Source organism: Diabrotica undecimpunctata, chromosome 6 (assembly GCF_040954645.1).
Source record: "Diabrotica undecimpunctata isolate CICGRU chromosome 6, icDiaUnde3, whole genome shotgun sequence".
In the NCBI taxonomy this organism is placed as follows: domain Eukaryota; kingdom Metazoa; phylum Arthropoda; class Insecta; order Coleoptera; family Chrysomelidae; genus Diabrotica; species Diabrotica undecimpunctata.
Genome location: NC_092808.1, coordinates 142,090,665 through 142,107,497, shown reverse-complemented (window position 1 = coordinate 142,107,497; position 16,833 = coordinate 142,090,665). Strand labels below are relative to the sequence as shown.

The 16,833-nt window shown below is 31.4% G+C and overlaps 1 protein-coding gene across 2 annotated transcripts in view; it reads right to left on the bottom strand.

The window, feature by feature from the left end:
- The window catches only part of sas (stranded at second transmembrane protein), a 149,439-nt gene extending 133,483 nt beyond the window's left edge, over positions 1 to 15,956 (bottom strand). The window contains exon 1 of one of the 2 annotated variants that reach the window (XM_072535558.1): positions 15,573 to 15,956. In XM_072535558.1, coding sequence (XP_072391659.1) covers positions 15,573 to 15,699 — 127 coding nt within the window. In that variant the 5' untranslated portion in view covers positions 15,700 to 15,956. The remainder of the gene's footprint in view (positions 1 to 15,572) is intronic. The other variant, XM_072535560.1, reaches the window with a different exon arrangement.
- Between the last annotated feature and the right edge of the window lie 877 nt (positions 15,957 to 16,833).

Here is a 16,833-nt window from a genome sequence, read left to right as displayed (position 1 = left end):
CTCATGTAATCGTTCTTGCTACCATTGTTGATCTTAGGAATTAGCCGAACTACCTCTAAGAAGAGCTAGCCAGGTAGTGATCTCCATAATTGTCTTTGTAGTGGTGGCGTGGAGATACTTTAGTTAATATTGACCTGTGACCTGTTAAGTAGTTAAGATTTACAGTAAAAAAAGAAAACTAGGATACTTCGGTCATGTTATGATGTTATGGGATGCAGTAAATACCGCCGCCAGCAACTTCCCCTATAGGGAAAACTGGATATCAACTAGAAAAACAGGGATTTGTTTAGAAGAAGAAACTCTTGGATGCAAAACCTACGCCAGTGGTTCGACCTAACATCTATTTAACTAATTACAAAAGCCGTCAACAAGATACGAAATGCCATCTTAATAGACATTCGCAACCGCAATGTATAAGGCACTAGAAAAAGAAGAAAAAAAAATCGTGAAAAAAAGCCGGTTTGCAGAAGAAAGAAAAAATCCTTTTTCATCAGGAGAATGCACCGTGTCAGATGAGCATTTTTTCAATGACTAAAATCCATGAATTTAAATTTTTGAAGCATCCACCGTATTCACCAAATTTGGCTCCTAGCGATTTCCGTCTATTTCAATATTTAAAAAAATTCATGCGTGGAAAGCGTTTTTCGTCAAATGATGAGGTCATAACAGCTGTGGAAGCGTATTTGGCAGCCTAGATTTTCACTTTTGGATATAATTCATAAATTGGAATTTCCTTGGAAATACTGTATTAATGTTTAGGGAGACTATACTATAAAAAGGTTTATTTCAAATTATAAAATTGTGTTTTTTCTGATCGAACCGCAAAACTTGTTGGACAGCCTATTAAAAGAGCATTTAATGTTTTAGTTTTCAATTTTGCTAGTATTTACTGTAAAACTAAATATCAGTAGACTAAGAGAACTCTTGCCTAGTACCATTATTTGATTCAATTGGTTCCGTTATTTTATTGTTGCTTAGCGCTTAGATATTGTTGCTCAAGTATTCGGCGATCGTAGTGCGATTCATAGAAGTACATTTGTATATTTGTTAAAAGTAACCTATTGCTTTGCAACAATTGTTTTATTCAACTGAACACCTCTGTTTCTTTTCACAGATTCTGATATTCCGTCTTGTTGTGTGTCAATAGCGCAGTGACTCATTGAATGCATGTGACACTTTCAGGTGGCACATAAACATATTGTTTTATTGCAGATTGTTCGCTGACCATAAGCTTCATGTGAAAGTTTGCAAGATTATTTCAGTGATATGTAAATTCCGGGCTCGACCTTAATTAAATTATTATTTCATTCGTAACCGTAATCGTCACATATTCGTTTTCATCAATATATTACTGTAGGCTAAAATCATCTTAAAACTGTTGTTATGTACGTAATTTGTACGTAGGAGCTACATTTTTTTGATTATGAACTGAAATTTATAACTCACCAAAGTGAAATAGATAGTGTTTTCAATTGTACTTAGTATAATTGAGGGTACATGTAAACTTATCACCAATTAGCAAAAATGTACTCGTAGATAGCACAAACTAATCACCGCAATAAAACCAGGGATTTTAAAAGAGATCTGCAAACTGATCACTGGTCTACCTGCACTCCGTGGCAGGTAAAAACCATAAAATACTTGCAAACTGCTAAGGTTTGATAATTTAAAAGAATAATCCAAATCCATTATTAAATGCAAATGCAATGCATTGGCCGATATTTGGGAATTCCACTTGATTCTATTGATTTTGTTTCGTGGCTTTAGCACTTACCTATTTAACCAATTACGTGTTAAGAAATACTAAATGAAAAATTACTAATATTAATATTTTAATATAATTAATACTAAAGAAAATAAAAAATATATATGTGTATATCTATACTTACTAATAATTGCTAGTGCAAAAAGTGTACCTATTCGAGTCAAAAAAAAAACTCATAAAATCCCTAAAACTGAATCAAACAAAAAGAGAAAATGAAAGAAAGAAAAAACAAATATCAGGAAAAACAAAATACTCACTTCTCGTCCAGGGACCCATCAGCACATTTGTTTAAGACATTACTAGCAATAGGTCACGGAAAGAAAGGTAAATAACAATTGGGTTAAAACAAAGGTTAACGAGCTTAGCTAAGATTGACTACAGACACACATTTGCACTATGTATAAATTTAATCAGAGAATCATAGCCTTTTTTTATTTTTAGTAGCCAATAGGTTATTTATTTGATAAAGAGAAAATATTTGCAGATTTTACAAGTTGTTTCAAAGAGTTCCTGAATGCTGAAGATAAAATATTTGGAACACCTAAAAAAGACGTGGTTAAGATCTCCTTGTTATTGACTAGTTTCTAATAAGTTGTAACGACTATATTTATATTGCCTACCTCAGGGTACGAACATAGGGGTAGAAATAGGGGACAGAAACTATGGGGGCGAAGATAGGGCAAGCAAAATAATTCGAAACGTATGCGAACGGCACTCAGGGGGTTGCTGGAGAGCTGGGGTCGTGGGTAAGTAAAAGACAAGGGGGTTGAGATTGGGGTAGCTACCAAAATATGAAACAAAGGGGTTACTTACGTAAATCTCCTGGACAACTGGATTAAGACAACAAGAAAGGGCTTCTAGCTATTTTAAAGGAAAGGACGCCGCTTTGAAGAATCCTAGACTTGCTGGATTTAGGAAAAATATCCTAAAATAAAAAATATATAAAGGGTTAGGAGATTTTCTAAAATAAATACAAACAATGGATCAGAGAAACAAATCAAACGTTTATTTTTTTCTCATACAAACACTTATCAAACATATAAATGGCACAAAAAAATATACTATATAAATAGTTGCCAAATACAGAATAAAAAAACTTACATGTGTCCGTTTACAAACTCCAGGGGTTGGAGAAAATACAAAAACTTACAATGTTACCGCACAGAGATTAACCTTTTTTTAAAATAAACAAAACAAATAAATATCGAAAAAATAAAGCTAGCTGTCATATGTTAACATTAAATTTAAAAAAAAAACAATTAAAATGACAGCTAAGTTAAACCATAAAATTTACAATTTATTAATTATTACAAATCCTTTTAAATTTTAATGAAAGCAATTATTGTTTATCAAAAATAATGTCTATTCAATTTGGAAAAATTAATATGTCAATTGTTACCTTGATTCACTATTTCGCACTTAACTTTCAAAAAAAACTTGTTAAACATCTATGGAACATATCTGGACATATTCTCCAACAGGGACAAAACAACCATTTCCATACTCAGGGACGAACAATCAAAAGATGTAGAATTAGGTTCGGTGGAGGAAGCAAGCTGACGACGGGGACATCCTATATATTCATTTTCCAAATTTCATCAGTGCCGGTGTACTGCACAAATCTTATAGTGATTACTCTGTTCTAAACTGCCATATTGCAAAGAGTATTATCACCTTAACCGGTCTTAAGACAAAACATAAAAAAATTGAATCGACTCGCGATTCAAAATCGCCCAAAACCTTCCAGTCTGAAATATCTTGCTTGACTCCTCAATGCCTTACATTTTACCAAATTCAACGCAAAATAAATTTCCCTCTTGACCTAAATCTAATACTGGTGTGGGCGACCCTTCTTACGTCCATAACATAAATTTCTTGTTTTTAAAACAGGCCTCAACTAGTTTACAAAGCGACCCTCAAACAAACTACTTCCTAATATGAAGAAATAACACGTATTAAATTAATTTTTTTACCTCACAATGTATTCAGAGATTTGAATGTAAACAAATCGTTGTTCAGCGACAAAAAAATCTTGAAATATTATAGTTAGAAATAACATGTACGAAATGGGGAATTTTAACTTCGTTGCAAACAAACAAACAGGGGCGCCTTTAGAAATTTTTAACATATAAATATTTCGTAGTAAAAAAATTTAAAACGCTACAAAGTCTGAATTGTATATTTTGATTTGAGCAAGATGAACAGGATAATAAGCGTGGCCAAATCTCAATCTTATTAAAGTTGTTGTATATTTACGGCGGTATTGAAATTTTTAAACCATCTGGAATTAGGGATGTGTGGTTGTATATACACTTATTGTGTTGTTGAGTGGTCGCAAAAAGTTTGCCAGGAAGTATTCCAACGATCTGTTTGAATAAGAAACAGATGAGAAAAGCGTCAGGAACACAAATTCTGCCATCTGGTAAAATTTCAGCTGGACTTGTTACTGCAGCCTTAGCAATGGAATCAACATGCTCGTTATGTTTTATAACAACATGAGCTTTTACAGAAATAAAATTTGTACTACGAATTTTAATTCTACTGATAGCTACCCAAAACTATGCGAAAAGAAAAATTTCTCTTTATTTGCTCTTGTTCCTTCAACATGGGTAGAAAATTGCTAATTGATAACATGTAATACGTCTAATAGGCCATTCAGAAAGTGACACCCGAAATAAATAAAGATCAGTTACATTTTAAAGCAATTTGCTTAAAATATTTTCTGAATTTGCTAGATTACCACATAAACAAGAAGTGTAACAGGTAATGAGCAATCTTCCGCATTAGAAACCAGCACCTTGTGGCAAGAATGCTGGTGATGATTTTATCTATCTACGGTGATGAGTTTACGGGTCTCCAAAGGATTTCGGTGATCAGTTTGCTATATTTCGGAGGGTCTAATAATTTTATGGGGAGCTATAAAGTGATGAGTTTGTACACGTTCTATGATTGACCAAGTTGATAAGAATGTACAAAAAACCGGAAATGCAAAACTAATATAAATAAAAGTATTTACAGAAGAGAAAATAAATGAACAAGTGGAGCAACAATGGCATCTTAAATGATATCAACGACACATTGACATACAGATGTACAAAACCGGCAAAAATAAAAATACGTGTATAAGAGATAATACAAAGATACTTATGAAAGAGAAAACCACACTTAACGAAGCAGGAAAAACGAGGTCACCCAATACACTAACAATAATAAGACTATTAAGTACATAAAAAATAAAGGACGAAATAAGAAACATTAAGCTGAAAATAGAAGCATATAAAGAAGCATATAAGCTAGTTGATGGATACTGATGGATGAAAAACCCCCATCGCTCCTACGACCCTCGGATAAGTGACAAATAAAATACCAGCCGAGAACCAAAACAGACTAAAGTATGGCAACCCTATCACAAGAATCCCTGGCTCTTTAGGTTGAAGATTGAGTTAGAGGCTAACAACCTATTCTTGCAAAAAGAAATGTTATGAAAACTAAGGACTTATTAGGTGGATGGAATTTACGACGACTACTCTGCAAACTAAAAATAAATTTGGGATTAGAAACATGAAATACCCGAACCCTGTACCTGCTGGAGTACTCGCATCTTTACTAGACATAGTATGCATGTAAACAGTTGATGTTCTGGCACTGTAGGAAATAGGAAAAGCGATGGAGGGAAACCGATATAGAGTTAAATTGTTACTCTGGTAAATTGTTACTCTAAGAGTAAAATTATAACGTTATAATTTTATCCAAGAGTAAATTTTTATCTTACTTACACAGAACGACCAAGAATTGCTTAAACGTTTCAAGAGAAATAAGGAAATTTTCTAAAGAAAATATATGGAGTAGTCCAAGAACAGGGTTTGTGGCGTAGACGCTACAACTTTGAGTTATACAGAAGTTTTGGGGAACCTGACGTTGTAAAATGTATTAAATTAGCACGCCTTCAATGGATATGACATGTAATTAGGCAATATGAAGATGCAATGATCAGAAAAATTTTCGATCGAAGAGGACCAGTAGGAAGAAGAGTCAGAGAAAGACCAAAACCTAGGTATCAAAATAATATAGAGGATGATCTAAAATCCATCGAAGTTAGAGCATGGAGAAGAGTTGCCAGAGACAGGGACGAATGGAAGATTGTTCTGAAAAAGGCTTTGGCTCATAACGAGCTGTAATGCCACTGATGATGATGTAAATTTTTATAGTTAAATTTTTAGTCTGTAGGTTAAAATTTTACTTTTACTTTTTATTTTAAATTTTATTATTTTTTTTGTGTTGTTAAATGTGATTGTCTTAAATTTACTAAATGGTTTGTTTATAAATTCTGATTACTAATAAATAAAATCAACGTCTACTACCTAGCTCTTCATGGAATACAGCAATAGGTTTAAATATCACATTGTAGGAATATGACGATGCAAGACAAGCTTTATAAAAAATTCCTTTGATAGACCCCATTATGAATTAATATAGTTAACAACATCTTCATTAAATGTTTACTTGTTAATTACCAACTTAATTGTAGAACCCGGCAGGCACCTCCCTAACCCGATATATGATAAACGCTGTGATATGCAAGTCTTATTGTAAAGTACTAAATTATTGGAATTCACCCTCATTGTCAAGGGTGCATGAGTTATGTAAACTTTCATTTAAACCTCCACTTTTTTGGAATTGATTCAAAGGATCACACGGAGTTTTGGATATTACTGATACTGTTATCAACGGCATAGTATCATAAACTACTGATTGCTCTATAAATGACAAAAGGTGCGTAAGTACTAAATCAAATGGTTTTGAGTCTCATTGATAAAGAAGATAGGTGGAGGTGCCATAAAGCTCCAAAAAATGTTTATCTAATTGTTCTATTATTGGTCATTTCTACAATTCAGGAAAGAAACTAAACAAGCACCTAAATATCTTTCTTTATCATGAGATGGATCAACTTTTCCAATGTGATGCTTACTCCGAATCAGAGAGTAAGAATTTATCTTTTAAATTTTATTCTAGAGTAAAATTGTAACGTTTTAATTATAACTATAATTATTTTTACTCTAGAGTAAAAATTAAAGGGAGTAAAAATTTACCGTTACACAGGCACTCTTGACAAGAGAACCAATTCCATATTAAAATGCAATAAAAGTTGACAAAACACATAAATAAACACATAAATAAAACACATAAATGGAGTGAGAGGAATTTATTGTAAACCAAAGAACAAAAGGCCTTATTATTGACTTTAAAGCCACAACCAGTCCAGATGTCCATCAGTACATATTCTTGTCTATGCTGATGATATCAATATTGTTGGGAGAACGAAAAACATTGAACGAGAGGCGTATGCAGCATTAAATGAAGCAGTTACAAAAATGGGCTTAAGAATAAATACCAACAAAACGAAATACATGAAAATATGCACGCACCCACAAATCCGACAGCTACTGGTTATAGAAAATGACGTCATCGACGCAATTAACGAATTTGTATATCTGGGAGCGTTCGTCAACACTACTAACAGCAGAAATGAAATGACATAAATATTTTACCCTTATTACCGTCAAATCTATAAATTTTCTGAAGAAGCTTTTTGTCAAAAATATCGAGATATGTATGTGTTACTTAAGTGGCGCTTAAAATCGTTAGTGAATTTCATAAGTGATTTCATTAATATTAATTAATGAATTTGCTTCGCCTTCTCAATCAATCCTTCAGTTTGTAACTGATTTCCTTCATTTTTGTGCCTAATTAATAGCTGAAGTGAACAATAGAGAGAAAGATATACAGAAATTTGTTACAGTTTGACAGAAAACTTTCTACAGCGTTTACAGCTTTTGCTACTGTTAATTGATCTCAGAATCTTCCTTTCGTAAGTGCTAGTGCAAATTTTAGGTATATCTCTTATCCAAAGATAAAAACTGCACCTAAACGTACTTAATACGTTTTATTTTTACAAAACGAGTTGACTAAATACATCAATTTTGCATTAACTTTTACTAACTTTGCAAGATTACAAGTCCCCCAGTATTTGCGTAAAAATTAGCGAAATACTGATGGTGTTTTAACGCCAACAGTTGTATTCTTGCTATATCAAGCCCTAAATTGGCTCCAAATAACTTCTTTTATTCCTATTTAACAACGAACTTCTTATATAGTCGGTTTGTGAATGCTCCAAAAAGTATTTGAAGTTGAAAAATCATGATTTTGAAATTTTCTAGTTCGGAGAGAAAAATTTGTTCTATAAATATATATATAATATATATAATATATATAAATAATATATTATAAAATTGGTTCAAATATCTTTAAAAGTACGGAGCACGGAGAGTATTGTAAACAATACTGCAAACTCTAGCTGCATACCTTAAAATATAAATAACAACTTCTTGTATGTGGAGTAAGACAGTGTTAGAATTATAATTGTTTTAATAAATGAGTTCAGTTCCCGAGTATAGTTACTATTGTTTTGATGGGTCTCATATGTTACGCTCCAAAATTTTAAATAATTCTTTTGTTTGTCATACACTGCAGTCATATTAATTACAAATTACAATCATTCACTTTCTTTTTAAGTAAATAAATATAAAACGTAACATTTTAAAATCTTAAGAATTTGGAGGGTAAGAACGAGAAGTATCATGGGACTTCGATATTTATAATTTGATTTTGATTATGATTCTGAACCTATCTCTTGTAACATGTTTATGTTATTTTCTGTCTTAAGTGGGAATTAACCACTATTTTAGTTAAAAATAGGTTTAGCAATAAAACACTGAAAACTTTTGTTTTCTAGAATTGGAAATACCATATTTCTAATAGTATAATTGGAATATTGTTCTGAAGCTATTTTCTTGTGGCATGTTAAAGTAATTACTATTTAAACGGGAATAATTCACAATTAAAGGTTAAAGTACGTTTATTGACGTTTCAATTTCCACTTCGGAAATTGTTCTCAAAATACAAACATTAGTAAATTAAACAAATTTTGTTTTTTTTTAACTTGGTGAAAAATTCTTCTAATTATTTAATTTTATCTGACTCATTTATATTGACAATTCAGACATACATTATACATTTTAAAGTAGACGATTTTAAAATGATATTGCCAATATTGTTGAGTTGCGTTCCTGGGACGACTTTACTTGGAAATTTATTTTATAATTGGAAATACCATAGAGGAAAAGAAAGTCCCATAATCTCAGAGATTAAATAGGCTATAAACAAACTTTATTCTATCTATCATCAGTGCAACAATATATCCAGGAACTCACAGCAATTCCTATCATAATCTTGTTGTTGTAATAGTGCGCGCAAAATGGAAACTAATAAAGAAACAAAAACTCCAAGACAAACTAGATATCCAATTATTGAAAAACGACAGACACAAAGAATTAAACAAAAATTTACGAAATATTGACCATCATAAAATTACCGAGTCCGATGACGCAAACGTCCTTTGGAAAACTATTAAAGAGCAAATAAACAACTTAATAGAAAAACACCTAAAAGCAACACCCAGAACTAACAAACAGGAATGGATAGCAGAAGAAATTATACAATTAATGGACAAACAAAGAGAATCCAAAGGAAAAGATGACAAGGACGGAGAATACAAAAGAATAAATAGAATAATTCGAAAAAAAATAACCGAGACCAAAGAGAAATGGCTGGAAACAAACTGTAAAAGACACGATTTCGTTAATTAACATAAAAAGGTAAAAGAGTTCAGAGCTACTAACAAGAGAACAACCGTACACACCATGCTGAACACCGATGGTAAATTGCTAGAATCAACCGAAGATAAACTGAAAGAATGGAAAAACTATATCAAAATATTTTTTAATGGCATACGACAAGAACCAAGAAGATTGGAAAACAACAACGAAGGATCAGAAATCTTGAAAACCGAAATTATAAACCGCAATTGAGAGAACTCGAACAAATTGGAAAACGAAAGCTATAACAGAAATAAATAGGGAGAATTAATTGAAAAGAGCCAGGGATAATATAAGGAGCCATACACTACAATTTTTTAGGATTAATAATAGAGACAAAAATGTGAAAGACTGGACCGCTTTAAATTCACAATCACTTTTAAGGATTGCTCAAAACCGTAATCTATTTGCCGAACTTGTAGCCAATCTTCTGTAAAGATAACAGCACCACAAGAAAAAGACATGACATTTTACAAATATTTTCATTTTTTAAATTCAATTACATCTCGTCATATTGTATTACAATATAAATTTACACCTCAATCTTTTCTATTATTTCAATGTCAAATGTTACTGAACTCCTTTATGTTTTATTTTATTACTTAACTACACATAATAATATATTTGTACTGAATCTAAATATAACAAACTGTGCAATCTCTGTTTTGCAATTGACGTGGCTTATTCCGCGTCTGTCGATTATAGGTTTGGAAATTCCCCAGAAACGAACCGTTCTCAACATACAAAATATTGTCATAAAATCACCAATCTACGTTTCTGATAAAAACCGCATTGATTAAATATATTATGGGAGACAAATTGCCACAGCTAATTATAAACAGAATGCTGGTTACATAGACGATAAGAAGTTAAAGAGTGATGCATATTTAGGTTTCCGATGGGAAATTTAGAGGAAAAAACAATATTTGACAACCATTAAAACAATGTATACAAGTAGGATGTGTCGTAATAGCAATCACCGATTGCGAGACTTTGGCTAACTCAAATTGTCCAAAAATATCCGTAAACAATATCTTGTTATATTTATACTCTGTTTAATAATCGCCAAAGGAATGTTATAAACTAATGACATTTAAAAATGTTTTTTCAAATGTTGCAGAAATTTTATAAAACCAATATTGTGGGTACCTACATAATCTGTTAAGACATCTTCTTCCTACGCCGTCCCCATTAACGGAGGTTGGCGACCACATTTCTAAAAGTTTCTATGTCTTTTGCAACGTGCAATAATTCGTTTAAAGTCATGTTTGTCCAGTCTCGAATATTTCGCAGTCATGCCTTCCTCTTTCTACTTATTCCCTTTTTGCCATCGACTCTACGCTGCAGGATGACCTGCAGAAGACTATATTTATCATTCCTCAGTATGTGTCCACTCAGCACTTCCTCATTGGTGACCCTGGCAGTCCATTGAATTCTCAACATTCTCTGATATATCCAAAGTTCAAAGGCTTCAAACTATTTGCGCTTTTAACGTCCATGTTTCTACCCCGTACAATAGTTGGGATCAGACGTAACATTCAACAAACCTCAGTCTCAGCGCAGTATTCAGATTTTTGTCACACAGCAATTGCTTGAATTTTAAGAACGCTGCCTTTGCCATTTCTATTCGTATCCTGATCTCTGGGTCTGAATCTAATTCTGTGTTGATGTAAGCTCCCAGATATTTATATTTTGTCACTCTCTCTATTTGCTGTCCAATGTTAAGACATCAAATACTAATATTATGAAGCAAATAAGCTTCTTAAAAAGGATTACAATTTCCAATCGGCACAACATTTCTCATTATCAAAATATTTCAGTTAAGACGTTCGCTTTTGACTGTTTAGATCTGGACATATAACTGGCAGAAAGTTTTATGCTAATAGTAACAAAGTAAGAGTAATATTAAATGAATTCACGTAATAAATATGGCACAAACGCATAATGTGAGTGGTATATCCTTGAAAAGGATAGGAAATAAGTGCAACAACACAATCAACCAATAACACACAAGAAAGATCAAAGAACTGCATCTATAATATATCACGAATGAAACAATTTCTATGTGGGAGAAACCGCAAGACCATTAAGTGTTAGGATAAAGGAGCACAAAACATACATCAAGATGCAGCAATCATCATGAAATAGACATGAAAAAGAGAAAAATCAAAGAAGCAGCTCTCATCCTACTTAATCAAAAAAAAAAGTGTAACAAACCCATATTCAGCAGAATGTTGCAGGGTTTTGGTTGACTAAAAGAAGAAGTCAATAACAATAATATAACAACAATAGTGGATTAGTAGGAAGTTGGAGATATATTATCTATAATTTTTACAAAATACATATGCATCACACAATACACGAATATACAATCTACGTAAACACACATTATACATACATATAATACAAGAAATACACAAAACAGTCAGAATTTGATATTCCTAGGGTAAAAACACAACCCTCTGATTTTTTCAACCATAAACATGCTATATTTAACTTTGACATGCTACAAGAAAACAGTTTCTGAACCGTTATTATGATTGTTTATAAGTTAATTATAACATTAACTATACAAAATGATTTTTGGTTATAAAAATGATTGTTTTTAACATTTTTTAGTGCACAGGGTGAACCAAATTGGTATGTTTTGCAGTGTATGCCGAAAACTAAAGGAGATAGCAAACAAAAATGATTGAAGATGTCATGACTTTTTTTTTCGTTAAATTAACGATTGCCTAATCTAATAATATAGCTCCCCACATTAGCGAGAGGCAGGGCGATTATTGGAAAATGCCGAAAACGGTAAACGAGGTTTAGGTAAATATCTTCTTTATTTAGAAACATTTTTAAAAACACTATTGGAATTTGTGATAGACCTATTATGGTAGGTTTCAGTGGCGTACAAGAATTTTTTTGGGGGGTCTTACCCAGGAGATATAATACCTACCTATTTTTTTTATGGAACACTCTAGATATTTTGACATTTTTCGTTTACATTTTAAATTTTCTTTCACCTGTTATGACATGTTATATATCTATTTTCAGAGTTGTTAAAGCTACGCTAAACATAAATTGTTTATTTGACATTACCTTGGACACTTGGAAAAAACACTCATTAACACATTCTAACATTGTCCACAGTTTTATTTACCGCAAATAAGATCAATCAACTGAAGAATAGGAATAACAAATTTACCAACAACTACTTAACGACTAGAATTAATTTTAAAAAAATATTAAAATTTTAACAAACATACAAACAACAATAATAAACGACGTCATAACTAGAATTAATTTTACAAAAATATGAACATTATAATAAATGTTCAAAATGCCCCCCATTTTGTTATAATAATAATTGACACATTTTTCTTACAAAGCTTACATAATGCATTGGCTTTATTTTTCTAAATGCTTGATGAATGCTCTGTAATAATTCTTCCTCATTGTAAGTTATATAAATATTGTTTTTTAATGAATGAAACCATAGATTTCGCAGTCAATATCCCAACCACACACACACATTGTTTTTTAAAAATTCCCAAATAAAAAAATCAGGAAGATTTAGTTCTGGTGAACGACATCAAAATAAACTCATTTTAAAGTAAAATTGTGGATTACTATCAAGAAAAATAGTAAGTTGCATTAAGATGCCACAAGAAAATAGCTTCAGAACAACAATAATAAAAAAAATTTAATATAATAATATAATATCGAATAAAAAATTATAAATGGAAACAAAAAAGGTAATAAAATATATAAATATAAATATAGTGTGTTATTATTTGTGACAATTATATTTCTAAAATATGAAATCAACATTTCAAAAATAATAATTCACTTTGAGCAAATAATAAGCAGATAAGTATTTATTCTACTTTCAATTTAGGTAGGTACCTACTGATTTTATATTTGCTAAATAAAACTATCAATGGATTAGATTTCTCATAATAAAATGTTAAAATGCGTTACCATTGTTGCGAGTGTTTTATTTTAACTGTCAAGGCATTAATATCCTCTTAATAAAATGTTAAACTGCGTTACCATTGATGCGTTGTTGTGTGTGCATTTAACATTACGTCAACTGTAAATATTTTATTTGCACATTCAACACCTTAAAAACATGTGTTTGCACAAATTGTATAAATAGATACAAAATAAGTTGGTACCTATTATATTTGATTAGTAAGACCCCTTAAAAAAATTTCTTGTACGCCACTGAAACCTACCATAATATATCTATCAAAAGTTTTTTTAAATTTTTCTTAATAAAGAAGATATACAACCCTATCGTTTTCGTCATTTTGAATATTCGCCCTGTATCTCGCTAATGTGGGTACTTATTGATGATTTAATTGGGCAATCTCATTTAGGTTTCGGTATATCTTGCAAAACATACCAATTTGGGACACAACGTACATTAAAAGTAAAAGTATTTACCTTTCATGCGGTATACGGTCTTATTTTATTATTACAGAAAAATTACCTCTGGGATAAACAATTTAAATAACTTTAAAAATAATTGATGCATCTAGCTGAAACTTTCGAATTTTGTTAAGCACTATTCTGGCTCAACAACCTTACGTGAGTCCTAGCCTCCTCTTAAGTCGTCCCTATTAATGGCCTTTATCTGCCAAGCACGTATTTCCATATTTCCCATTTCTTCATCGATGTTATCAACGAACCTGGTTCTAAGCCTTCCTCTTCATCTCTGAATAATGAGTCTATCAAGGAGCATCTTTCTAGCTGGCCAGTTTGTTCCATCCGAATTACATACCCTACCCATCTCAGATGTCTTATCATGTATATGTATTTTACGATATCTAGTTCCTGATATATTACCTATATAAAGTTCGAAGTTTGAGTATTAATCACAAAAGTGTAACATAATTTTCACAAAAAGTATAAACAATAAAGGATTTTGCATATTTTGCTGTTTTTGGAGCAACAAATTTATTAAAAAAAAATTAAAAATGGAATTTTTTGCACCAAATTGTTAATACTTAAAAAACAACGCCAACATTTGTGCAGAAAACGTATATATTTTCTTAATATAGTTACGAGTATATATTAACAAAAAAAAATAGTCAAATATCTGGTTAGTACAAAGTCTTGAACATGGTTAAATTTTGCTTATTTCACTGGAAATCTATTTTCCCAAGAAAAACTGTTAGTTTTTGCCAAATGTAAAGGCTTTAGAAAAATGTACCTACTATCCCTGGATGGTCATCCAAAATATACGTTTTCCTTAATAAAATCATCCTAAATATCATCCCGAAATTTAAAAGGACGTTAGGTCCTTTATATTCTCATAAATGTACTTGATATTGATGAAATGCGTAGACTCAAAGGTCCGTTGCCCTCCAACTCACTATTTCTAAACTGATTATTAAACAGATCAGTCACTGGAGTGAAACTTTTACTATAATAATCGAATAATTTTTGTCAAAGAATTTTCTGTGAAAGAATAACAAAACAATTCTTTTTTTGTACATCAATTTTCTTTATCTTCTATATAATATTTTCTTTTTTTTATTTTCTATATAATATAAAAGCCTTGATTTAAACTTTTATTAATTAGCTACAAGAATATCGTTCTTCTAAGTTGTCATATAATTTTGGTTACACCTAATAGTAATACATATAATAAAGAGTTAATGTAATTTTCAATGTGAGCACGTATAAAGAAAGTTATTTCCATTTAAAAGTATTTAAAAGTGGGACGAGAAAGGTGAGATGCAGATGTTTTTAAAAAATTGGTAGACCCTGTTATTAAGACACCAAATATGGATGTACCTAATACAATTATAACTTTTATAAAAAAAACGTACAAAAGTTTTAATGTGCTACCTTAAAATATGTATAACTAAAGGCTAATATGTATATAAATCATAGTATAAATTTGATAGATGAGCAATTTTCACGAATGGCATTATATTGTATGTCAACAAAACAGCTCCAAATAGAGATGTTTACGTACATAATATGTCTTATTTGCCATGCTAGACTTGTCAAGTGTGTCTACATACTTTAATGACATGTGAAAGAGCGTTACAACGTCTGTTCATACGTAAAATAGAAAGAAATCTCACCATTGTCAGTAGGCGATGAACCACAACTTTCAGCTGTACTCCCCTGTATACATTCCTGAGTCGTAACGTCCGACACAGCCACTAATAACACAAAACCTAAGAAAACCACTAAGTACCGACGTGTCATCTTGTCACACACCCCGCTAATTAAAGTTCAAAATAAAAAGAATCAAAAGTCGAAAACAGATCACATCACTGAGTGAAATTATATTGAAAAATGTACGTCGACCGAGCAGCGTTCTGTTTCTCTCATAGTATTATGATACTGCCAATGCTTCAGCGTGTCCTTACCTCACCTTCTACCTAGTGGGGTACAGGTAGAAGGCACCCACCGTATTCGAGCGGTACCCAAGACAAGACGTTGCTGCGTTGGCCGGGTACTTACCTAGTGGGTCATCTTAAGAATATCCGCTCATTTTAATCAACAGTCTACACCGCGGACTAGAAAAGTGTTTTCTGTGAATCTTCAGCTTCTCGGTAAAATGTTCTGTTACTCTGAGAATATTTCATAAAACTGATGATAAAATACCCTGCATAAAAAAACATTAAATATGTATTTAGTTAAATTAAATATATTTTTAAAAATTAGTATTTCCACCAGTCATGCAACGGTTCTAATGAATTTCGAAAATTCACATTTTCTTTATAATTGTCGTTTCTACCTGACATAAAAATGATTGATGACCGAACGATTTTTTTTTTAATTTTTTGGATCATTCTAAACAAAATAGGTCTCCTGTAGTTTTTCTGTAAACTTGATCGATTTCGAGTTATAAATAATTTAAAACTGATAAAAACAATTTTCAATGCTCAAAAACACAAGTAAAAAACATTCTTTTTAAATTCAGCAAAGACCTAAATTCAAGTTCAACCCTTGTTCTATCATTTCCCGATAAGTATTTTAGTCATATTTTATTATATATAATTAGTCCATCGCAAGAGATTTGACCCCTAAAAATCATATAAACAAGATGAATTTTGTCGAGAACATCAATTTTCCAATTGGCCCAAAAAACGTTGCAACAAAGTTTACCAGTTTAACCCCAGGATTCCCCCTAAAACTCCCCTCGTACGTGGATAAAAACGCAAAAAAATCGATTTAAGAAGAATCTATACGCCGTAGAAAATAATGTTTCAAATAAAAAATGTAGCTGAGATAATTTTGAACAAAAATGTTTATTAGCACATTTTGTGAAGAATAAGCCATTACAAATAATTGCACGTCACAGGAAATACCTACAAGAAGACAGTTTTGGGTGTA